Genomic DNA, 25,225 nt, shown 5'->3' with positions numbered 1-25,225 from the left:
TGATTACAAACAGATAGAGTGGATGATCTCCTACATGTCCTGGGAGAAACAAACACAAACCCATAGAATTGTCTTTCTTATGTTTGTTTTACACAAACTATGTACAATATCATAATTTCATCACAGGAGTTCAGAAAGAGCTCAGGTTTATTAAAAGCTTTTCCCCATCATGTTTTTTCTTTTAAAAAACAGTAATTGTTCAATTAACTAACCCTTATGTAAAGGTTTACGAATCATATTTTTAACTATTTGTTAGCAAATATCTTAATCTGAATAGTCGTCAGTAACTTAAGCTCTCAGATAAATGGAGTGGAAATGGAGCTTTTGGGGTCAATTGGAGGACTGGGACAATTGACCATTGCCCCTTGCTGAGTATATGTAATCCACCCTTGTGTGTCATGGCTATTGAAGTAAAACAAAAAAAACTATTGTGCTCTGTGTATTTTGCTTTGGCTCTAATTGACTGGTAGGTATTATACATATAAAGACCCACAGAGGTAATATGGTCCGTGGGATGCAAAGTGGGACAGCTTTGCTCAGTTCCTGTTTTATTCTCTGAGTGATCTATTGAGCCACTGTTTTGTGTGTATGAGTATGTACTTTTTTTTTTTATCTGAGGCATTTTGTGTCAATTTGAGACAATTTGTAATGAGGGTGCCATATAAATAAAGTTATATTAATTGATTGATTTACTTGAACTTGAACCTTTTCCCCGAATGAGTGATGTACACATTTCATATAGTTGGTTAAATGTTTCACCTCTGTCTTTAAGACAGATACCTTTGCTACTTGCGGAGTAAATCAGGAGTTACTGTGAGAAATGCAAACATTTGTTTTATTTATTGTTTAACTGACCACCATCATCAAACAATCTTTCAAAACATGCTAAACATTAATTGGGCATAACGGTATAAATTGTCAAGTATAAAGCAATATCACTTCAGAATAACTTGAGTATATTTCATAAGAACTAAAATTCCCATAAACTAATATTTATTGGCAATGTACAAAAAGTCATTTTTTTTATCAGGACATAAATGTCGTTAGCCTTGATGAAGAAATCCATGATTCACTGACTTGATCACATTGGCCAGTTGCTGAAAGACTTCCAACGGAAGGGTAAGGGAATTTCAATTTCAGTCTTTTTATTGGTCACTCTAATGTATGGTGCTGTGTTCTGTGATGCCCTTCTCATTAGGTCTACACCCTCATGAAGTCCTCCATAGAGCTGTGATTGCAAAATAGAAATAAACTCCTTGGTATTGTTATTTGCACTTTCCATATTTAAAGCATTATAAGCCTCTTGAATCTTTAGTTTGGTAAGGTCTTTGTATTCACCCATCTGTCTCTTTGCCTTCTCAACTTGGTGTTTTGAAGATTTCAGAACCTCTCCATAGACAGCGTCAACTTGAGAAGCAATTTCTACCTTTTCATCTTTCAGGTAGGTAATAATATTCTTGGTCTTTTCAACAATCACTTGAAAGAGGCTATTAACTGTTACATGAAGCAAACTAAACCCCCTATGCAGTGACTCTCTTAGCTGATCATATGCAGATCTGGTAGTAAACTCCAGTTTTTCTATGATCTCCTTTACATTGACAATAACCTTGGTCCCAGGTATGGTGAACTCAACCTCCCTGATGTATCTAGAAACCTTCTCCATGAGGTGGGCAAACCTTTGGATTGCCCTGTCAGTGGCTATTGATAGAGACCTATGAGCGTGAACAAACATGTATAATGTCGAGAGCTTCTCTTCAGATCCAGGCACTGTAAATTTTGTGGCGTTAAACAACTCTTTGACTTCAATTAGCAAGGCGATTATATGTCTATCAACACGTTGCAACACTTGTTCAGCCTCGTGAGGTAGTTTGTCTAAAACAACCTTCACATTTATTGACTCCCCAAGGTGTTGGATTGAACTCTGCAGTGAGTTAAGAGATATAGGGACCTCATTGTAGACTCTCTCGATGGCATTGGAAACTGTGTTTTTTAGCTTCATGTTGCCTCGGTTGAGGTCAAAGCCAAAGTGGGCAGTGTGATACTTGTTAATGAATTTGAGTACAGCATTGTTCATAGCAGGAATCCTCTCCTTGGTACCCTCAATAGCATCATTGAGGAAATCCAGATTCCATGACATCTGTAAGATTAACTTCTGAGAGCTTCTCAATGTGGCTTTGGCAGCAAAAACATCAGTATCCTTCTCAGGAGTAGACTGTAGTTGAAGGAAAAATTGAGAAGAATTGCAGTTAAAGGTTGCACAGCATATACCGTGAGTCATATGAAGATTTAAAACAATTTGGGATTTTGACAACAATATGCAAATAAAAGATTTACCAGGTAGCGACTGAACAGTTTTCCAATCACTTGTGATGGAGACTTTCGCTGAAATTGCAGTCCAAGGAAGCCGGATGTTGGAGAAGACATGGAGGCTGTGATGCCATCTTTGCGGGAAGCGAAGCGGAAGCTCACATCACTAAATGTTGGGCTGGTGATGTCCACATTAAGAGTATGACGAGACTCCCTGTAAAACAGGAAAAGTGTGAAGGGAGTATTACTTAGTGTGCATTTATTTCACACAAACACTTATGAGAAGTGCTGAACTATGCAGAAAAAAAAAAAGGCTTACATCGAGTCAGGCAGAGGAGCTTGGCGTTTCATTCTGAAAGAAAAACAGCTATATTTAAAGTACAATTAATCAAGATTTATTTTGTTCAACCAAGGGCAACAGTATTACATATACGTTCATGACACCTACCAGACTGCTTCAGTATGTCATGGTAGCCTTTTTGAGATTGGATATCTAAAAATTCTGCTAAAGAATCATTAAGTAACTAAATGGAAATTGGTTCTTAGAATACTGACTAATACTATATCTCTTTGGACTTTGAGTTGTATGCCAAGATTTAGCTTTAAAAAAACAACTGTTACTTAATTTATTCCACCTATGTTCTCATTTTTTCCTTTATCAGAGGTTAATCTGGGAAAATATATATAGAAGCAGATAATATATTGTATACACTTACCTCAGGTTGCGCGCCAAAACATGTTGCCAGTTAACATTTACATCATTGTGGATTAAGTTCCCTTTCCCATTTACATCGATTCCTCCATTATCAAATCCAAGGTTTGCAGTGGCTGAGGAGACATCCAGAAAATACGATCTATTTATATATTGCAATATCGTAATTCAGACAAAATGGTCGAATAGAATGTGATTTAGTCTTACCAGAAAAGTCATATTCCAAGAAGATCATGGTAGAAGTGCATAAGGAATTCAGTGAGGTTGCAAGGCTAGAGTCCTTTTTCTCCAGATTGGCAGTTGTTGATACATTATAGATAGGGGAGGACATCTTAAGAGTGGCACTAAGAGACCCGAAAGCTGGGATAAACACGCTTGCTGGAAAATGTAGGGCAATTTCAGGAATTTCAATTCTTTGTTCTGGAATTGTAATTGTTGGAAGTTCAAAGTTTGAAATCTGGCGTGTAACCTCATCGAGACTGATGGTATGCTCTCCAAAGCTAAAAGATTTTGGCAGTGTGAAAGATGAGACTGTGATTTCATATTTTGGAATCTTGAATGAAAGGAATGACATTTTCCCTTGTAGATACTCAATATTAATATCGTAACTGGGCACTGACATTATTGGCAAACCAGGAAGCATGATTTCAAAGGCTGGGGTGGTAATTTCCTTTGGAATGTTCAGGTTCTTTGGATCAATTGTAAATGGTTCTACATGTAAATTGGTGAATGGCAAATAAAAGGGTGGAATTGAGATCACAGGTGGAAGACTTAGATGATCAGGAACATCAGAGGTTTCAAATCGCACATCAATGTTCTTAATGGAGTGTGAAATTTGTTCTCCCCAAGCTGGTATAGGAATGCGAATTTCAGGAATGCTAAAAGTGATTCCATTTTCAAATAGTTTAGATGGTATTGCATACTCCTGGCCTTCCGGAGACTTTGTATACACAAAGCCATATGATATGTTAAGGAATTGTAAGCTGTCCATAGTTGTGACCTTATCAAGTTGTAGCACATCCCAGAGGGTCCTCTGATAAACAGGTAGCTTTACTGCCTTCAAGAAAGCTAGGTGGCCCTCCACGGATTCAGTCAAATCCATGCATACCTGAGATTCATCGTTCAACATGAATAAATCACAAGCATGGGTAAGAGATGTCAGTTTTCCCTTACCACTCCAGGCAAGGGACTGCTTCTCTGAGCTGATGGCCAGGTTGATGCTCTGAATCAGTCCAACATCACCCCAACTACTTGGCTGACTTGAATCAATGTTCAACATAGCCTTGAGGTTAGTTAAAGGAACAAATTCCAATTCTCCTTTGACAATGTGCTGTCCATTTGTGTTGAAAGATGCTGATTTAACATTGTTATTGCACATGTAATCCACTGTTGCAAACATTCGCTGGGAGGAAACCTCAAGAGCCAAGTTCTTGTTCAAGTCGACCTGGAATATGTTATTGTTTGAGCTTCGTTTTTGCTTCTCTTCTGTCTTAATGTTTGAGTTTAAGGTTGTCCGGACAGTTGAACGCATGCGGTTGGCATTAAGGTAGAAACTGGCCTCATTCTCTACGTATCCAATAAAATTATAACTTCCCATTGTTGTTACGTCGGACTTCCCTTGGGTAGACATTTCCAGTGAAACATAGGAAGAAAGTGCCTCCAGTGCCCAGTTTACATCAAGGTTTCCTTTGCCTAGGGATTCAAGCAGTGGAATGTTAAACATGTATTTTAGTTTTTTCTTGGATGCAACAGTTGGCTTGATATTGGTATTTCCGATGAGTTCTTGGCTGACTTCTAAATAGAGGAAGGGTAGATCGATTTTTGCATTGTTAGCTACAGAAGCTTCCATGATCCTTTTTGTAAAACTAACCGCACATTCATGGTTTGCTTCCACATTGTTGTGCTCAATGGATATAGTGCTGGCAAGTTTTAGTCCTCTCTTCATTGTCAGACTGGTTGTGCCATCCATTTTTCCATTTAAAACATCAAACACAGATGTTGAGGAAGCACCAAACCGAGCAACAATGTCTCCCTGGTTGTAAAGGCCAGCATTAGCACTCAAGGTAATCACTGTGGATTTGAAGGAGAAATCACAAGTTGTGTTACCCATGGCTGGAATCACAATGTTGTTCTGAATGGTTGGCAGTGTAAATGTGGGCAGCTTTATTTCACTTAGAGTTTCTGGAACATGGATGACAGGTAGCTCCAAAGATGGTAGCACAAGGGTATAAGATGGTACAGAGAAACCCAGTGCTGGAAGTTTGAAGCTTGGTGTACTAACCTCTTTAGGAACAAAGTAGCTAAAAGCCGGCATCTCAGCACTGAATGCAGAAACGTCAATATTTAGTATCGGTATTTTGTATCCAGGTAATGTGAAGATTCTTGGAGGCAGGCTAGAAGTGTCAATTTTGTGCTTGATATACTGTGACTTTGCCCGATTGTATGAATCTTTTAGAAGCACAACTACTTTGTCTCTTGATTGTTCAAATTGGGCCTGAATGATGTTAGCGTTATCACTGATGGCATTGTAGATTGGTTCAAGGTGTAATTCAATGCTGTGCAAATCGGGGTTCTTGTGGTAATGAAGCCTCAGGCTCATATCGAATGACTGTTGAGGAGTGGTAAGTAGGGTTTTGAATCCAGCCTCTTCCCACAGAGATAGATGTCTGACCTCAGGGGTTTTAATTTCAAGATAAGGGACCACTATTTCTGGGATAGAGAGAGGAACAGTCAGAAAGTCCAGATTAGCCTCTGCAGTAGCTGATGAGTAAAAGAAGATGTCTACATCATTGTTTTCTGCTGTGAAGTTATGATTGTACTTGTACTGGTTGAATCTTGCCAGGGCAAACCAACAAGAACGCTGCTTGTCAGCATTTAATATGACTCCATAGTCCTGCTGGAGATCCACTTTACCAGTGAGTTTTAAGGGGAGGGACATTCTTGAGTTCACTTTATTCTTAATGTCAAGCACAATCTCAAATGGATGTGCCAAAAAGTCCAACGAGTTGGACATGGATCCAGTCAGACTCCCAGTGAATTCCGCATCATGAGAGGCAGTCAGTGCAACTTTCAAGTCACCAATATGTGTCTGTGCATTTAGAACCATAACACTTTTCTTGACAGATGGGACTTCAGTTTCACATAGTGCTTCAACAGTAATATGGCTTAAGCTTACTGATTCAGCAGTCAGCGATTGCTTTGATTTCAAAGCCTTACTGTCTGTTTCTCCAGCAAACGTTAACTTTGCAGTGCTGAAATTGATGTTTAAATCTATATTGCTTGTGTGTGTGCCTTCATCAGAGTAGTCTTTAATTGACCACTTGCCATTACCAGAAGATTCTCCAGTCACAGCAATTCTGCCAGATTCTATTGCAGCAGCAATATTCTGTTTCAGTGATGCCTGACTTGAAGTTTCAATTAATGGGATGTCCGCATTGTGATTGTACGTTGTGTCTATGGCTGCATAGATTCCACTCTTCAAAGTAAGTGACATATTGTTGACCAAGTCTGCTGTGTACATTTGGATTGTGACCTTGGTATTAGACTTGGCCAAAGCCTCAGCAGACGTGCCTGTAAGTGTTATGGATCCCTCATGATCAATGGAGAAGGCCATGTGTGTAGCTTTAAATGTTTCTGTGAATAGCAGCTTCTTCATTCTGGGAGCACCCAACTGAGCAGTGGCTTCAAATTTATATTCAAGGGGCTCAATTGGCGATTTTGCATGAGAGATAATAGTGGCTGTGAACTGTGGGTTTTTTGTTGTGGATGACGAGTTTTCAATCTTTCCCGTGGTTACAAGAGTATACTGTGGGGAATTCACTCTAAATTCTCCATGGAGTTTACCGAAAATTGGGATACATATGTCACTGGGAACCTGAGGCAAATTGATATCTGGAATTGTTAGCATTGTGATTTCAAAGTCCTTAACATTTAATTTGGGGATGACGATGGCTGGAAATTTTATTTCTGAAAGAGTTATTTCTGAGAATGATAAATCTGGTAGGTCCAATAGGTAGAGACATTTTAGGTCACCAAATATTTCCTCAGGGTCAGGCATTTGGATTTCAAATTCTTTGATGTCATCTATGACTGCAACAATCTTTGCTTTGATTTCATTGAAGTCTATGGTAAAGGCAGGGATCGTGTAGGAGTTCAGAATAGTAAACTCAGGGACTAATATTTGAGCTGGGATGATAATCTCTTGCAGTCTGTTCAGATTGATGATAAATGACGGAATGACAAGGTCAGTTAGAGGTAAAGTAAAGGTGCCAACTTCAATCTCTGCTCTTTTCAGTGCATCCAAAACTCTATCTACAGAGTGCTTTATCTGGGAAATTACCTTATTGTCATTTACCACTTGTCTTATCTTCTCTATCAGCTGGTTAAATTGCACAGTAATGTAGGCAACAATATTGGTGTAGGATTCACTGGCTCTTTGAATGTGAATGTACATTTCATCTCTGATATCCATATCAAGGATTCTTTGTCTCATGTCCTCAAGGAGATCCTGCACTTTCATCTTAATGTCATTGTAAAATGTAGTGTCGATCACATTTTTTAGTTTCTTTACAGCTTCTGCAATATTTGTGTTTTTGAGTTTATCCAAATATGTGTAGATGGAGTTTTGAATCTCTCTAAAGAAATCCCTAATGGCCTCAATTTTTTGAACTATCTCGTATGTTTTTATTTGCTCGTTGATATAGTTTGTTAGGTCAGCTATTTTATTGTTGATCTCATCAACAAATGCACTGTGATCAAATTCCTTCATTGACTTTAGCATTAATGATATTTGTTCATTAAGGGCATCAATGTTTTTCTTAAAGTCAGTTGCTCTAAGCTGGCTCGTCACACTGTGGATGAATTGCATGGTTTTATCATAAACAAATTCAATGTTGATAGATTTCAAAGCATCTGCTACAGACTGAACGGTCTCTTCAATTTTTAACTCCTTGACAAGAATCACCATATGATCCATTAATTCTTTAAGTTTACTGTCAAGATTGTATTTTAAAAGAAGATCCCTAATATAGGCATACACACCGTTGAGTTTGTGGGGGATTTCATATTCATCAATCCAGTTAACGATAACATCATTCATAGATTCAATCACTTTAGCTATTTCCGAAGAGGGAATTTGATATGATAGCTCCTCAAAATACATGGCCAAATTGATTGAGAGAAGGTAGTCATTTACATCTTGGAAAAACATGTTGATGTCTAACTTCTCAATTGTCTGTTTTAGTTCGGACAGTTTGTCTTTTAATATTTCTAATATCCTATATTTAGAATCAAGCTTCTGCAGCCATGCAGCACTGGTTTCTGTGAGTTTCTGTAAATTAATCTGTCGGATAATGTCCTCAATGGCATGTAGTGCTTTGATAAGCGATGGCTTGATTTCATACTTCTCATCCAAGGCTTGAAGATGATTTCCAATCTTTGAGAGAAAATTGGTTATCTTGGCAAAAAGATGTCCTTCCTTGAGATTGTTTTTTATTGTAAGGATGAGCTCTCTTATTTTAGTGGCACTGTCCATCACTGTGTTTTCCAAGTTCATTTTCAAATTGTTCATCACAACCTCCAAGTCATCAATTGTTACTGCAAATTCAGTGATCAAATAATCTAGTTTTGCTTTTACTTGATTCACTTTGTTCTCTAATTCAATCTTTTGCATGAAGTCCCTCACTTGCATTGGTAGTAAATCTAACTTGGCTCTAAAATCAGTGACTAGCTGATTAATATTTAAATTGTTGATGAAATGTTGAAGAGATTCTAACGCTTGTACAAGTGTGTTCTTGAGACTCTCAAAAGCAGCAGGAAGGCTCTCAATGAACGGGATATCAATGATATGACAGTCACTGTTCTTGTCATACTTGAGGAAACCAGCCACATTGAACTCTTCTGTTTCTGGTTGTGATCTCTGGTCTTTGCTCAGTTTGCTGAAAATGTCTGTTAATATTGCTCCTGAAAACTCAAAACCAATCTTCTCAGGATTATTGTAAGTAGTGATGTCCTGGTTGTATGCATGGTTATTCAGTTTAGATTTTACTTTCCAGGTCATATATTGGTTATTCGGGGCCAGGAGGCCATCAACATTGCTGTCTAAATTAGTGGAAGACTCTCCGCTTGGAAGGAAGTGTGTGCTTGACACCCGGCTGTCATGTGAGTATGCAAGAGCCAAAGGCTCAGCTTTCACTAACAACTTGCTGTATAGTTGTCCAGTGTGCTCTGCATATAGATTAATTTCTCCATCACTATTGACAAGAGCATCAATAGCGATACTGAAAGGCACGACCATGGTGCGAATGGTGCTGTCCAAACGTAGTGGCTTCGAGTTTATTCTTGCTTCACATTTTGACTTTGAGAAAAGTCCAGCAAACTCAAGCTCACAGTTGTGACTTAGCTGGGCATCCATTATATCTCCAGTCATGCTGAATTGCATTGTACCAACCATATCTTCATAGGTCAGTTCATATGAATGTTTAATGATGTGTTCTTCTCTATATGCTCCCATTATTGTTCCACTCATATCCAACTTAATTGGCTCAAGCTTCATGTGGCCTTCATTTTTCAAACTGACGTCATAAAATCGGAGGTCATTTGTCATATCAACTGATGCAACAAATGGCTTCATATCAAGATTGGTTTCGTGCTTGTAGTAAACATCTTCACAGATGATGCTGTTAGTCTTTGAGGTAAGAGCTAGGGTCCACAGAGTGAGAGTCAGGGTTTGGCTATTTTCTGTTTTCATCTGCTTCATTGTTCCCATGATATTGCTAGCGAAATTCAGAGCTCGATGGTTGAGGACAATATCCAAGTTGTTTCTTGTGGTTGCATCATATGCATTGCCCTTGAGTATGCCATGCAAAGAGGCCTCCACACCTGTGACTTTACCCTCAATGTTCAGTTCTCCACGGCTCTCCTCAGCCATTGCTTTGGTCCATGAGGACAGGGAAGCACCATTGTTGTCTATGGCACCATTGAAAATATTCTCTATGGTCACAGGGCTACATTGAATGCCGTTAGTTCCACTTGTGGTCAGACCATTTCTTCCAAACATAACAGAAGCTTTGTGCAATCCACGACCTGTGGCAAATGTGAGGGAACCTTCAGAGTTCACCTCAACTCCATTCAAATCCAGGGATCCTGTTATAAGTGAGTAGGCCCTATTTGTTTCATCATCTGCCTGTGACTCAATTCGGAGGATGGCCATATGATCAGACACACCAAGTTCAATTTTGTTACTGACAGATTTTTCCATGACTTTGGCAATAGCATTGCATTTTAGGATAAGTTGTGCATTCTTATACTTGAGCTCTGCTACATGCTTGAGGATGTCATCCTGGGCATTGGTTTTAGACACAATATTTAACTCAGAGTTTGCATAGACTCCATGGATTCTGTTGTGAATTTGTATGAATGGCGAGTCAAAGTGCAGGGTGGACTCTCCTCTTCCCTCTCTATCTTGTGGACGCAGATTATAGCTGTTTGTGTAGGAGGAGTTGGTGTAGAATGAACCTATTCTAAGCAATACATCCAGGGTGCCATCTCCCGAGACTTCATCTGAATCTAGAGTGGAAGTTGACTGGGCAGAGTAATAGAGAGAGGCCTGCAAGCCCACTGGACTTGAGGCTTCCATCTTATAGTTAGCGTTTGCCTTCAATTTATCTGTAATCCTTAAGGTTTCTATGACACTGAAGCTTGTGTCAATGAGGCTATGGCTGAAGGAAGTATTTAGAAGATACTTGAGATAGTCATTAGCTCTTCCAGACGTCATCCCAGTTCCTTGACACAAACAAAAATAAATTATATTACTATAACTATCTGTAACTACACAGGAAAATATCTAGAATATGCTCTGAACAGATGGCTTCTGTTATGTTAAGCATTAGTTCATGCACATTTTAACACATCTTGCAGGAACCCCTGCAATGTGTGTCAGATGGATATCCAGATGGAATAAACTCAATTGCATGAAAACTACACAAATACATCTTAGTCTTAACCAATCTATGTGAATACAGCAAAATCCTACAGCATTTTTTTTATTATGAATAATCTGCATTTTTGGAAGTTTCTTACCTTCAAGCTTGTATGACAATAAGTTGATAGGTGATTGAGCCATGGCCTTGCACTGAACTATGTAGCTGGGGAAATCAACAGAGTTGTTGCCCCCAGTGATGGAGCCTTCCCATTGGTAGAAATTGCTGTTGATCTTGGTGGATGCTTCCGCCAGACCAAGAAGGGGTACAGTGAAATCCAAAGAAGCTGGTATAGTAAAGGATGGTAATGGATAGGTTTTGGCAGGGATATGTAGGCCTATCTCTTGTAAATCTATGAGGGGAATAGACAAAGTGGTTGGAATGTTAAGTTCCTCTGACTTTTTGCCTCCAAGTGGAAGAGAAAGCGAGACAGCCAGCTTATCCTTGTTGAACTGGTAACGGAACAAGCTGTCACTGTTGAGGTGAAAAAAAAGGAAAGGGGGTTAAGGCCATACTTATTTGAAAACAATTATTTTCAAACTCTAGATTAAATACTTACAAGTGTAGAAATAGTTTCTCAGGCACAGCAGGCAAGGTGAGATCTGAGATGCTTCTTTTACTTCGTAGGTTTGCAAGGTAGGGAAGGCGTGCTGTTAATTTGTCCAGCCATATGTTACCTGCCTTCAGAGTGACATGAAGATCAGTTAAATCTCCCGTTAACCAGAAAGTGCAATGCTTCGTAAAGCACTCAAATTATACATAATGACAGAGAGGGAGAGAGAATCATGATGATTCTTTGTCGAATAGCTTTGTACTCGCCTATCAAAATGGATTTGGACTGGATAGGATCTCTATTTATTTATTAGTCCCAAACACATGCACAGACATGCACAGGCACACTCATGCAGGTAGGGAAATTAAACCTCTGCTTTTGACCTGGTTCAGGACACACAGAGCAGTGAGCAACCATGTACGGCGCCCGGGGAGCAGATGTTGGGGAGTAAGGTGCCACTAGACAGGGTAGGGAGAATCCTTTTGGATTTTTGGACAGATCAATCCAGGTTCGTCTTTTTGTTGTTTCCCCGTGGAGTGGAACCAGAGACGAACCAGAGACCTTTTCTGCCCATAGTCCAAGTTTCTGCCACTAGTCCACCGTCTCTATCTGAGTCTGGTAGCAACTGCCCAATGTTTTAATTATGGCGATTTATGTCACGGACTTTTTTCATAAAGCTTTGTACCTAACTACCTGCCTCCACCAATCTTACAGGGGGAGATGGATTTTCTCAATATGTCATTGAATCAGAATTGATAGGGGCCAATACCACACATTTGCAATGATGTTTTAGGGTTTTAGGAAGAACAATATAGTGTCAAATGTCAAAGCACATACCTCAATTCCTTTGTTGACTATGTGACGAAGTTTCATATCAGACTTTGCCACTTTCTGGTCCAGGACATCGTCAATGAGCTGCTGCAGCTGCTCATGATAATTTGTTACATCTGGGATCAATTTGTGAATCTCTGAATTCATGTTGGATTTCAGTTCAACTTCAAACCTGTCATCATCTGTAAAGAAAAAGTCAAAAAGCATGCAAACACTTATTATTAAATAAGTATTATTAATCTGAGTTATTACTTGAAGATCTGACTGAATAGCTGTAAGTTACCATATCTGAGTAAAGCTCTCTGTTGGTACAATGTCTCAGGGAGGTTGATGATTGTCTCTAAGTCCATGAGAACATCTTCATCCCTCTTTAGGGTTGCAGTGACAGACACATCTGTCTTCAGAGAGGGGATGACCATCTGGAGTTGCAGCATGGCATTCTTCATCATGTCAAGCCTAAATTTTAATAAACGACATGTATGTTGATAAGACACAACTTAATTGGTTAATTGTTTGCATTTCCTGGGATGTTTCTCATCCACTCATTCCCTGTCTAAAGGGTCATGAAACCAGGCAGCGCAGTTGACAGGCTAGCAATGTCTATCATGAAATAGGACGTTTTAAGAACAACAGTACAAACCTTGTACGTCCAACAAGAGTCAGTTGTGGGATGTTCCTGTTTGTGATGTCAATGGTGATACCTCGCATTTTCTTTTCCTTAGCATCACTGTCAGTTACCGCCAGCTTGATGCCTGCTTCCACATTATAGTTAGGAATGACGACCTCAGAGGTGAAAATTTTCTTATTGCGGTTGTATTTCAGTGTTGCAGTGGCTTCTGTTGAATCATCACCTAGAAACAGCAGATATTAAACTTATTTAGCCTAAGCTTATTGTGTACATTCATGAATTCTTAACGATTAAAGGTCATGACAGTGCAGACTTGGGACAGTCAGGCAAAATCCAGGGTTATGTTCAATTGCATTTTTTATACCCATTGTTTTTTTTAATCACAACTGCATATGTTAGCTGTATGATTACTAGCTGGCCAACACACATATAGATACAAACAAACATACACATATTTTATAATGAATGTACCTTCTGCCTTCACCGTTAGCTTTAGAGTGTCCACTTTGTGATGACCCTTTTTACCCTCTCTGAGTGTTTCAACAGTGATGGTGGCCGTGTACTCTGAAATGTCTCCTGTAGGCTGGATTTCCACTGCAAACCTGCGTGAGATTAAATGTTTCAATAAATCTGGCACTCTGGAAAAACCCTGTTGATTCAATAAAGGAGGACTCCATTAGGAAAATGTAAATATCAAACAATTACAGAGCTACACTATTGATGTATTAGCTACCCAAATATAAAATACAACAATCAGAAATCTCAGATCAGAAAATCCTCCCAAACTCATATTTCATAATTCAGCCACCGCTTACATGGTTTCTCCAGTCAGGGGGAAATATGGGGCCTTGTCCATGGAAGGAGCATTAGAGTAACGCATTATTTTGCAGAATTTCAAACCACTGAATAGGAGCTGGCAGTCAGTTGAGTCTGTCCTGTCCTCCACCAGTGATGGCACTATTTTCGTTTGACCGGAGGAGACTGACAGCAGCTTGTTGCTGTATTTCAACAGGAAAAAGGACAGTTATGAATACTGAGAGAAAACGGTTAAATGGCTTTTGTATCATTTGACACAGGTGACACTGACCTGATACGAAGCAACTGAATGTTTGACTTAGGAGCAGGTATGGACAGACGCATCTGGTTTCTGTTCACAATGACCTCAGCATTGACGGAACTCTCATGGTACATGTTAGTGTGCATCTCAAGCCCAGCCTCCACATAGTCTGGAATGTGCACACCCATTTCTGTGATAAATTCTAACCCAAGTGATGGCATGAAGGATAATTTAGTCTGCAAGGAGAAGAACACAACATAATAGTTGTAAACAAAAACCCAGTTTCATTTAATTAAAATTATAATTTTATTTTTCAATGTAGGCTACAATGAAGAGCCTAACTTACTTTCCCGCTACGACCCGTGTGAACCAGACCTCCTTTGGCGCCAGGTGCAAACACACCAGCCATTGAGAACTTCAGAGGGAAGCCAGAGGCAGTAGGTAGAGAGAAAGCACTCTCCATGAAGATATAGTGGGCAAAGACCTCATTGTCAGTGCTGGAAACCAATGACGAAAGGAACTGTTGGAAGGAAAAAACAGTAGTTGCTATGAATACATCACTTTCAGTTGCGTATTTCACCATAAGTACTGATTTCATTAAAGTGCTCAATCAAATATGTAAATGACTCAAAATAAGGCAAAAAAATAAGATTCCATGTAAAAGGTTGCTGTGAGACATAATCAACATTATAATCATTATATCCTTCATCACACTGCCTAGCATTGTTATTATGATAACATTAGCATGCTGATGTTGGTATCCAGCTCAAAGTACTGCTATGCCTACATAAAGCACCACAGGTCTGCTGGCATGGCTACCAACTCTTTGGCTCAGACCTGGTATTAACGTCTGTCTGAGGTGATCCAAATCCCAAGTAGACAGCTCTATTGTTGCAACAAATCACTACATTAAAAGAACTTAAAAATGCTTTTAAACTCAGTGTCCAACAAATCTATTTGTGGCCACTGCTATAATATTAGTATTAGCCCCACATATATATCATTTTTAAAATTTCAAATGAGACATTATTTTTATTTCAGTGTAGATCTGCTAAATGAGATCCAATCACAAGTGGTCACTGCATGTGGAGATGAATTCTAATGGCAGCTCTGAATTGTTGTACTGCGACCTGTCCATTGTGATCGAATCTCTACAGGTTGATACAAGATCTGGCCAAGGCCTTAGTTCACAACATTGAGCTGTCAACCTTGTGAACTCTTGTTTTTAGTCATATAGCCAAGGGAACAACATTTTTAAGTTCATGCTGTTAAACAATTGGCCTTGATACTTTTCATAAATTCACTAATAATTTCTGGACAAAAAAGACAGTTTAAAGAGACAAAGTTCATGTCAGCAAACAACAGATCTAACCTTGGCTGGTAGAACCCTGAAGAAAACATGGTAGTACATGTTTAGAGTTTCAACCATCTTTCTCATTTCACTGGACTTCAAGTAACCTATCTCATTTCCCAGAAGCCGGAGATAGGTGATGGCCTCCGGTGCTTGAGAGAAACGGACTTCATCCATGAGCTTCTGGAGGCTGTTTGTGATGTCTTTCAGAAGATCCTCTGGGACCTAAGGACATCTAGGTTTTAGCTTGTATCCATGCAAAAGCAATGAAGCTGCCACACCGGTCAGACATAACAGTATTTCCAAGTTACATCATAACAGGTTTCATTTTCAGTAGTAAATGTTCAAGTTGAGACAATGTTTTATTCATGTAGCATAGTCAAGCACAATATGAAAAGTCTGTTCAAAAATCTCCTCACCTGTCTTTTCATTCTATTTCTGTCTGGGGCGATTCTGTCCAAAACAGGTTTGAGCACCTGGGCTTTGTCCTCGGCCCAGTACATGACTTTGGAGATGGAGTCAGGGAAGAAACCCTTCTCTCCAAAAAAAGCATCAATTGTTGGCTCAAATCCTGTTCCCTCAACACCAACCTTGATGGGGTGGATGTGAATAGAATCGATTGTTTGAAAAATCTTTGCAAAGCTCATGTGAATGCCTCCACTACATATACAAATGTGTTCTTGAAAACATACCTCAAAGATGTCATAGTTGTAATCAAAAACCCTAAGTGTGGTTTCCAGCATCACCTCCTTCGGTAAAGTATCCCTGCTATCGAAGATGATGTTGGTGTGTGCTGAGCCCAGGCGAGAGTCTATTTTGTAGTTGTGTGACATGCCATCAAAAACCATGTTTAGAGTTGATGGATGGTCTGTCAAGGCCAACTCAATGTATTCCCTGAGTCTTTGGGAGGTGCATAAAGAGGATTTCAGATGCATCAGGGCAAAACAGCAATAATACTATTTTCTTTCTCAAATCAAAACTTCTTGTAAGATTTTACCAGACACGTAAACATGATGCATGCCAAGAATCCATGGATAACCTCTTGATGTTGACAGTAAACTATTTATTTATTGTACATTTTCGTTGTAATACTATATTGCTGCTGGCTGATTACTCACTGATACATCTGTGGCTCATCAGAGTTGCGGATGTTGTTCAGGTGAGAGACCAGGAAGCTCTTGAGCTGCTCGTCATTCACGTTCTCCAAATCGTTCACAATGTCTTTAATAAGGGCTTCATCTGGGCTCTTCATCAAAATCAGGTAAGCTGCAATACGTTTTTCAACGGAGTTCTGCGTGTCCCGGTAAACCTCCATGACAATGCTTCTGACCTGTAGTTGACAAAATGATAAATTACTGATGTTTGTCCAAAAGATTTTCACATTTTTCCATCGGCAGTGATAAACTATAATATTATATTTATAATCATGATTTGGTGCTCTTTACTGCTGTTATCTTTATGGTAATTTGTTCACATTTCAAACAGCACATGGTGTGTTCATCATCACACTTCCATGCATGTACTAGAAATGTGTGTTACCTCATCATTCATGTCCATCAACCTTAAGGCCTGTATAGCTGCCTTTTGGTTAGATAAAGGAATGTCTGTTTTCTTAGCACATTGCAAAATGGAGGAAATCAAGCTGGGGCTGACAGCCTGCATGGCTTCGCCCATGACACCAACGACCTAGAGAAGAAGAAAAAAAATAACATCTTGGATAATGGGATCTTGAACCAAATTCCACTAAGTTGACTCATAAGTGAAGACAACACGACTGTATGTGAGATGTTTGCGTGATCATCATTACCTTCAGTACAAGGAAGGACATCTCATCAGGATCAGTGGGAAATTCATGGTTATCATCAAGGATTTCTCCTGAGCAATCTTTTAAGAGTGTCTCCATGAACTTTGACACATCTGTCACCACTGGAGTAACCTCTCCTTTATGGAACCTATGGACAAGTGACAGCAAATTTTTATATTCATTCATTCTCAATGCTGATTGGCTTTCACAACATTGTGTCACAAAACCTTTTTAAAGGGTATACACGTTTAAATATCTCCACTTTAGGAAGAGAGGTGAATGGTGCGAAATTTAGGCCTCAGCATTTATTTTGTATACAATCTCATCATGTCAAAAGTTTGTTTTGCATTTATGAATTTATCAGTGGGGAACCTTCACCTTCCCGTTCACTTCCAATCAGTGCGAGAATAAAACAATTGCTTCCTGTGGTGGAGAAAATAGCAGCATTGATTTGCATGGATTTAAGCTTTGGGGAACATTGACCCACAACATCCATATACTTACTTCTTGACTGTGTTGGCCAGAGCATACATGATTGCCTTGCTCTGTTTATAGTGAGCCATGCTGAGCATATCTCTGACACGTGCTGCATCAGGATTAGCCTGTAGACTCAGCCCATAGACTAGAGCATCCATCTCTAGTGACACCCCATCAATAGTCCTGATGGCCTGGATGATGGCACTTGTGCACTCCGGAGTCCCACACTGGAGCAGAGCCTGCCAGGTAAGCCAGCCTGATATATCTAGCATTTCAGTGACTGTCTGGCTCAGGGTCTCATTCCTCATGACACGCAGGCTAGACACCAGTTTATGGAATAGACTGGGCCTCTTCTCACCCAGGTCTGTGCCTGCTAAATCCACAAGGTCCCGAAGTGTGCTAAGAGCATTGTCCTTCGTCTGGACTGGAGCTTTATCGTCAGGGTCTTCAAAGTGGAGAGGCTTGCTCTGGCTAGGGTTCACATCTGTGTACACACATAGTTATGTTTTCAATCCAGGAAGTTTACTAAACCTTCACTATCAGGCTGCAGACATGCTTCAAATGATAGCTCACCAAATACTCTGTTGTTGATCCTCTTGGAGCTTTGAAAGCTGATATCCTGGCTCACCACAGATGATATCCCATTGTCCCTGCAAAGCAGATAAGAAGGTGATGCAGAGTGTATAATATATTGATAAACACAAACACACACACACACAAACAATCATACAAATGATTACTTACTCATAGGAGAAGGGCAGGTAGATGTGTTTTTCTGTGCATGTGACTTTCAAGATGTGCTTTCCCCTGTTATCAAACTGGTAGTCACAGTCTTGAGTGCTTGTAATTAGCTTTGACATTGGATGATGCTGGGAACAAAAACAGTGAGTGTTCATAGTAATGTAAACTTTCAATTTGCAGGAATAATTTGACAAATTCATTTTATTTTTGGCAACCTACGGGATCCATCCCAGTTTTTTGTAATACCATTTTAAATACAAGTGGTTGTATTGATACATCCCATTGAAAAAAAATAAATAAAATAGGGATATAATATTATGAAACTAGATAGAATACTATCATTAGAAAGATGCGGAATACAAACGGCAACTTAAAGTGGCAAAAGTTTACAATTCAAGAGTCTCATGGTCAAATATGTACATCTGAAATATAGGTCTCAAAGCTATACATATTTAATAAGGAACAGCAGGCAGGTATTATTGTCTCTCTCACCAGTTTTTGCAGCAGGGCCAAGGGGCTGTTGGCGAGTTCCCTGCTATAGAACTGGTCACACTGAGAGAGGTCTCTGGACAGTTTTACATCCGTGGTGCCATTCACCAGGTTGTCCGTAAAACAAAGGCCATGCACTGTGCTCTGAAAAAAACAACAAAAAACAGGGACATAGCTCATAAATGTTAAAAGTATTATACATGCAGGTGTAAGTGTGTTAATTGGCAGGTTGTCGTTTACCATAATTTGGCCTCTTCCATGTTATTTTACTGTGTATTACCTCCTTTGATTGCTCATATGAATGCTGTATTGATAGCTGTATGCAACAACCCATCTTCATGTGCACACCCTGCTGCTGAAGTTGTGCCTTTGCTTTAATCCTCTTTGGGTTGTGTGAGGATACTAACCATGATGCTGCGCTGTCCCTCCTCCACAACTGGCACCATGAGTGCCGAGACAATTCCTCTCTTAATGTTGAGGAGGTTGACCTGCTCGTCTGTCTTGGGGTAAAGCTGGACAGTGGTGACATCGTCTACAGTGAACTTCAGAGGGTTCCTGAATGAAGAAAAGACAAACCACGATGTTACATTTTACAGTAAACATGGCCAGCAATTCAACTCAGGAAAGTCTTACACGCTCTTTGTTCTCGTCACTTCAAATATGTTTTAGTAATCTGACAGTGTCCCGTTCCTGAACAGCATGGTGCCAAAGAACTACTGTAAAATAATTATAATATCTCAATGTGCATACCAACTGATGTATTAGGAATACATAAAAGATTATTTACACACATGGACAAACTTGTTGGTACCCTTCTGTTAAATAAAGAAAAACCCACAATGGTCACTGAAATAACTTGAAACTGACAAAAGTAATAATAAATACAAATGTAATGAAAACTAACTAATGAAGATCAGACATTGCTAAACCTTGCAAAACCTTCTGAGGCAATCACTGCAATCATTATCCTGTTGGAGGACCCATGACCTGCAACTGAGACCAAGCTTTCTGACACTGGGCAGCACATTTCGCTCCAGAATGCCTTGATAGTCTTGTACATAACTAGTCTTTTGCATCTATGAACATAGAGCTGATGTGACTTGCCAAAAAGCTCCAGTTTTGTCCCATCTGTCCAAAGGACATTCTCCCAGAAGCTTTGTGGCTTGTCAATATGCATTTTGGCAAATTCCAGTCTTGTTTTTCATAATTTGCTTTCAACAGTGTTGTCTTCCTCGGTCATCTTCCATGAAATCCACTTTGGCTCAAACAGCGACGGATAATGCGATCTGACACTGATAGACCCTGACCTTGGAGTTTACCTCTGATCTCTTTGGAAGTTGTTCTGGGCTCTCTAGTTACCATTCGTGCTAATACGTCTATTCATTTTGTCATCAATTTTCCTCTTGCGGCCAAGTCCAGGGAGGTTGGCTACAGTCCTGTGGAGCTTAAACTTCTGAATAATATGTGCACCTGTAGACACATGAACATCAAGCTGCTTGGAGATGATCTTATAGGCCTTACCTTTAACATGCTTGTCTACGAAAAAAATTATAATCTCCTGAGACAACTCTGTCCTTAGCTTTCTGTGATCCATGTTCAGTGTGGTACACACAATGATACCAAACAGCACAGTGACTACTTTTCACCCTTTAAATAGGCAGATTGACGAGTTTGAAGACACCTGCGATGCTAATTAGAAGACACACCTTAATTTAACATGTCCCTATGGTCAAATTATTTTCAATCTTATCTAGGCATACCATAATTTTTGACCAGGCCATTTTCAATACTTTTTTTTTTTAAATGATTCTGTTGAACCACAATTCAAAAGCAATGTCTGATTTTCGTTAGTTCATTTTAAGTACATTTTTATGTATTATTACTTTTGTCAGTGTCAAGTTATTTAAGTAACCATTGTTGGTTTTTTGAAGGGTCCCAACAATTGTGTCCACGTCGGTATGTATACTGTATATTATTTCAGACTCAGGCATTAAACAGGATCTTTCAAGCCTTAATCTGAGTTTTTAGTAAAAATACTATTTAGTTTCTGAGGTAAATCACAATTCTTAATTATAAGGTGTAACACATGAAGCGAGTATAATCATTGCATATTTAAATAACTGGAAAACATTTTATTTTATTATTAAATTTAATGTATTTTGAAGTTGTCATGACACAGAAGGAAACATATATTTGATATTGATATCATTATTCACCAATGGTGTAGTGTAAAGACTCAGATATTTCACTTTAAATAAAAAAAAAGGGCTTGAAGAACATCAGAAAGCACTGATCAACCTTCTTAAATGGCTATTGAATAGTGATAGATATTTGAGGAAAACCATTATAACTTTCCCTTAACTTTTGGGGCAGTGGAGAATTTTGAACAAATGATTGACATGCAATCACATTTTAAGATGCAGATTCATACATCTTGCAACATTTTCATTCATTAGGAGTTATGTATGGAATCCCATTTCCACCACTGTGATGAAGAAAATAAAAATCCTCTATATAAATATGACTTATTATCTCATTATTATGACTTACTATCTCATAATTATGATATAGTGACTGTGGGCAGGGTGCAACAGAGCAGGGTTAGGGTTAGACAACCGCCGGTCTCTCACAAGTGGGCGACTATTAATCGAGGCAGGGACATAACATAATCAATTCCTTTTTTCTGCTACGTTCATTGTCTTAGCGATGTGCCGCCGCTGCATAGTCAGGACCAGCGCTGCTTCAGGATCAGAACAGACGCTTGTTAAAGGTCCGATTGTCCTGCATGTGTCGGAGTCTGTTTCCGCCTCACTTCCCCTCAGACCTGCGCTCACTTTACACTTTAACAATAAACACCAGCACTAATCACAAGTTATTAGGACACGTACAGGACTGACGTTTACTTTGTGTTTGTTTGAGTTCATGAGAAACATGTTTAAACACCGTTTGCACGCATTCCCCTGCTTCACATTACATCAGACGTAAAGTGACGCGCACAGTCAAGACATCAGGATTAAAGTGATGGAACGATTATGGCTCATGATCCGTCATCATCGATTAATAACTAAAAAATACATGTGATTATCAAACTGATAGATGGACAGAGACGAGCATACACACAAACTCACACCCCCACACACACACAAACGCACCCTCCTGCAGACAGACCCTGCAGTCAGTATCTCATAATAATGAGATAATAAGTCATAATTATGAGATATGAAGTCATAATAATGATATAGTAAGTCATAATTATGAGATACTATCTCATAATAATGAGATAGTAAGTCATAATTATTTTCATCTAATAAAAAATCTGATAAAAATTATAGCAAGGCAGTTTGTTCCAAGACTTTATTTGATTTTAAAATGCCTTAGATTTCAATTATAACTTTGTACATGATAATGCAATTTACCCAACATTTACAAATTTACTCTTCTTCTCTTTTTCTTTTTCATCTCATCACAAAGGAGATGTCATAATACTGCATGTGTATTTGCCCTCATTAAGATGGTTTGCACTAACTTTTCCATGGCAGCCTTGAAGGCCTCCGAGCCAGGGGCCTGCATGTAGATTGGCTGACCCTGGGCATCCGTGACCGACACCTCACTGAGAGCACAGTTCCTGGTGTGCATGATGAAACTGCATGCTTGGGGGACTTCGATCTCGACCTAATGATATGTTACAGCAGACACGGGGTCAGCAGAGAGACAGAGAGGCACCTCAGATAAGAACTTTTGTTTGGGACACATAACAGTCACATACCTGACAAGAGACTTTGGGGCCGTTCCTCAGATTGGCAGTGCCCACTACACCATTTCTGCTCTCTGTTGTGTACTGGTACACATATTTCTTGTAGGCCTTGAATCTGGATGCCACTGCAGTAAAAGGATGGTATCACATAGTTATAATGACTCTCTGAATGTGTGTCTCTTGGACAATGCTCTAAGTGCTGATCAACTAATTTCAAACAGTGGCTTAAAAAGGGAGATTATTGTCCCTATATCAAGCCTAAAGTGATTACTTTGTTCTGCATTAGATATTTAAAGTCAACTTTCCAAATCATGACCAGGGAGGAAAACCTTTGGACCCAGCAACCGCAGTGAATGACGTAAGTGATGCTCTAAACAATGAAAAACTGTTATTGTACTGTATAACAAACAGCACTAAGCAAGTTCACTAGAGCCTGCTGCTATCTCCTGAAAACAAGTCATGTGTTTATTAGTTTAGCACTGCAGGTCAGTGTGTCTGTTAGGAACACCATATCACCCACCTCCTCTATCTACCCTAAGCACATACACACTAAGCTCACATAGGTACAAAGAGCATCAAGCCCCTTCTAGGAATTGAGAAAGTCCAGTGCTTCGAAATTTGAATAATTCAAAGTAATTAAGGGGGTTGTATTGCTTAAAAAATTCAATGCAACAATTTATAAACCATAATAATAAAATAGCCTAATGAAAACCACTCAATTACATTGTTTAATTATGATTTTGAGTAAAATTTTTATTAAATGACATCTACTTACATAGACATGTTGACGTTTGTTCATTGATGTCACTGCCCTCCTCTGGAAAACAAAGAGTTAACTATTGTGTGAATACTAAACATTATGTCACAAAAAAACTGTTGATTACAACTCAACTAAGAAATTGTACAATTGGCTTGAAAAGGCGTGGGCCGAAATTTTTTAGAAATAAAAATATTTATTTTTTTAGTTGAGTTATATGTCCCTTTAAATCACCAGCTGGGGCAAGTAAAGAAAAATACAAACACACACACGATAACTATTTAGAAAAAAAGATTGTGCTTGATTACATAGTACTAACCGAGAATAGGATAAAATGCAAGTTAAGTCTAGGCATCAAATATGTCAAATAAATAAAAAAGACCTGGGTGGGTTATTTTCACATTTGTTTCCTTGTTTTTTAAAGAGATGGGTACTTCCATACATTTATAACACATTCTGTAATTGAACTGCAAAGGGTAAGCTGTGTGATGAACTCAAATACTGTTTCTATACATATTTACAGACCATAAATGCATATTTCAACGTGGAGTTTATGTATTTATTTAATCATTTAAAACTCAATTTTAAAAATAAGCCTAAAATATTGTAATAACCTCAATATCTGCTGTAAATTCCTCTACCACATGTAGACTTTTTGAAGGGAGGTATAATGGACGGCCTTGCACAATCAGATAAATCTGAATTATAAGTATGTTGGCTGGGAACTATATATATATATATATATATATGAATGTGTGTGTGTTACAAAAAAATACAAAAAAATAAGCATGCTTGCAAGATTTAGCACAAGTCCTAATCCAATTTGTTAAATCAAAATAGATAACTACTTACGAGCCAAAGTGTAGCTGCTCAACAGCAGTAACAGACACAGGTTCCGATAACCCATCATGGGCTATACTACAGAGTTTGCTCTGTGTTCTTTAACTCTTCTGTCTTGACTAATACAGCAACACTTCTACCCCAACCATTTATAAAGTCCCTCCCTGTCGCTCCAGGCCTGCTGAAGTATATAGACACAAAGCCTGAGAGGACATCCCAAAGTACAAACTCTAATCAAAAGGCAGAGACAGTTATAATCAATACCACAAAAAAAGTATCACAGGTTTGTTAATGTTCGGTATTTGGCTCATATTAGATTAAGACCACATAGTACATGATAAATAAGAAAGAATTCAACATTATTGCAATTTGTATAACTTGCACATCACAAGCAGGGGTCGGTCACGTGCTATAAAGACAGTGGGATGCTTCTCTGTACTTTTCGTTGTACATTACAGAAACTGGTCATGATTCCAATGTAAACAAGGGCAGGCTCAACCAAAACACACAGGACTGAAAATTGTTTAAACAAATCCAAATCAAGGTTATTTGGGCTGCCTGCATAAAGATGTTTTGCCTCTTTAATTCAAGAACCGTTTCATGAATAGTTAATATCAATGACTGAGAAATGTGTGTTCTTAATATTGTCTTTGAAAGCAACTATTGTTTGACTTACAGGTCTTGTGTGAGAAGACCTTAATCAATATCATAAGGGTTTAATTGCATGGACAACATCCCAGAACAGCATTAGCATGACATAACATTTTTTCCTTTTTTATAATCTTCATGACTAGGGCTGACTCACAATAGAGTGACATGCATTTTTTAATCAATCAATGCACACTTTGAGACAAAAGAAACTTGAATAACAGGTCATGTGAATAATATCAGTACACTTACAACTCAAGTATTCCCTGTATCAGTTCAATCACCGGACAGCTCTTT

At 38.9% G+C, this 25,225-nt stretch overlaps 1 protein-coding gene across 2 annotated transcripts; it reads right to left on the bottom strand.

Annotated features, from left to right (window-relative positions):
* Nucleotides 1-816: 816 nt before the first annotated feature.
* On the bottom strand, nucleotides 817-24,445 carry apoba (apolipoprotein Ba). Of its 2 annotated transcripts, none has more exons than XM_062397542.1 (29): nucleotides 24,293-24,445; nucleotides 23,459-23,500; nucleotides 22,696-22,808; nucleotides 22,456-22,601; nucleotides 19,337-19,484; nucleotides 18,933-19,073; nucleotides 18,444-18,568; nucleotides 18,273-18,349; nucleotides 17,727-18,183; nucleotides 17,226-17,370; nucleotides 16,958-17,104; nucleotides 16,537-16,748; nucleotides 16,111-16,318; nucleotides 15,838-16,008; nucleotides 15,440-15,643; nucleotides 14,414-14,587; nucleotides 14,098-14,303; nucleotides 13,826-14,008; nucleotides 13,482-13,612; nucleotides 13,023-13,233; nucleotides 12,666-12,838; nucleotides 12,389-12,564; nucleotides 11,558-11,679; nucleotides 11,099-11,472; nucleotides 3,227-10,801; nucleotides 3,024-3,135; nucleotides 2,627-2,674; nucleotides 2,335-2,521; nucleotides 817-2,212 (listed from the first exon to the last, which is right to left on the bottom strand). In XM_062397542.1, exons 1-29 carry the CDS (start codon nucleotides 24,348-24,350, stop codon nucleotides 1,082-1,084), a joined length of 13,197 nt encoding a protein of 4,398 aa, XP_062253526.1. In that variant the 5' UTR covers nucleotides 24,351-24,445; the 3' UTR covers nucleotides 817-1,081. The 2 variants fall into 2 exon arrangements, with proteins under 2 accessions (XP_062253526.1, XP_062253527.1); XM_062397543.1 differs by having other exon boundaries at nucleotides 2,627-2,659.
* Between the last annotated feature and the right edge of the window lie 780 nt (nucleotides 24,446-25,225).

The sequence above is a fragment of the Platichthys flesus genome, chromosome 10 (assembly GCF_949316205.1).
Source record: "Platichthys flesus chromosome 10, fPlaFle2.1, whole genome shotgun sequence".
Classification (NCBI taxonomy): domain Eukaryota; kingdom Metazoa; phylum Chordata; class Actinopteri; order Pleuronectiformes; family Pleuronectidae; genus Platichthys; species Platichthys flesus.
This window is presented reverse-complemented; position numbering and strand designations above follow the sequence as displayed.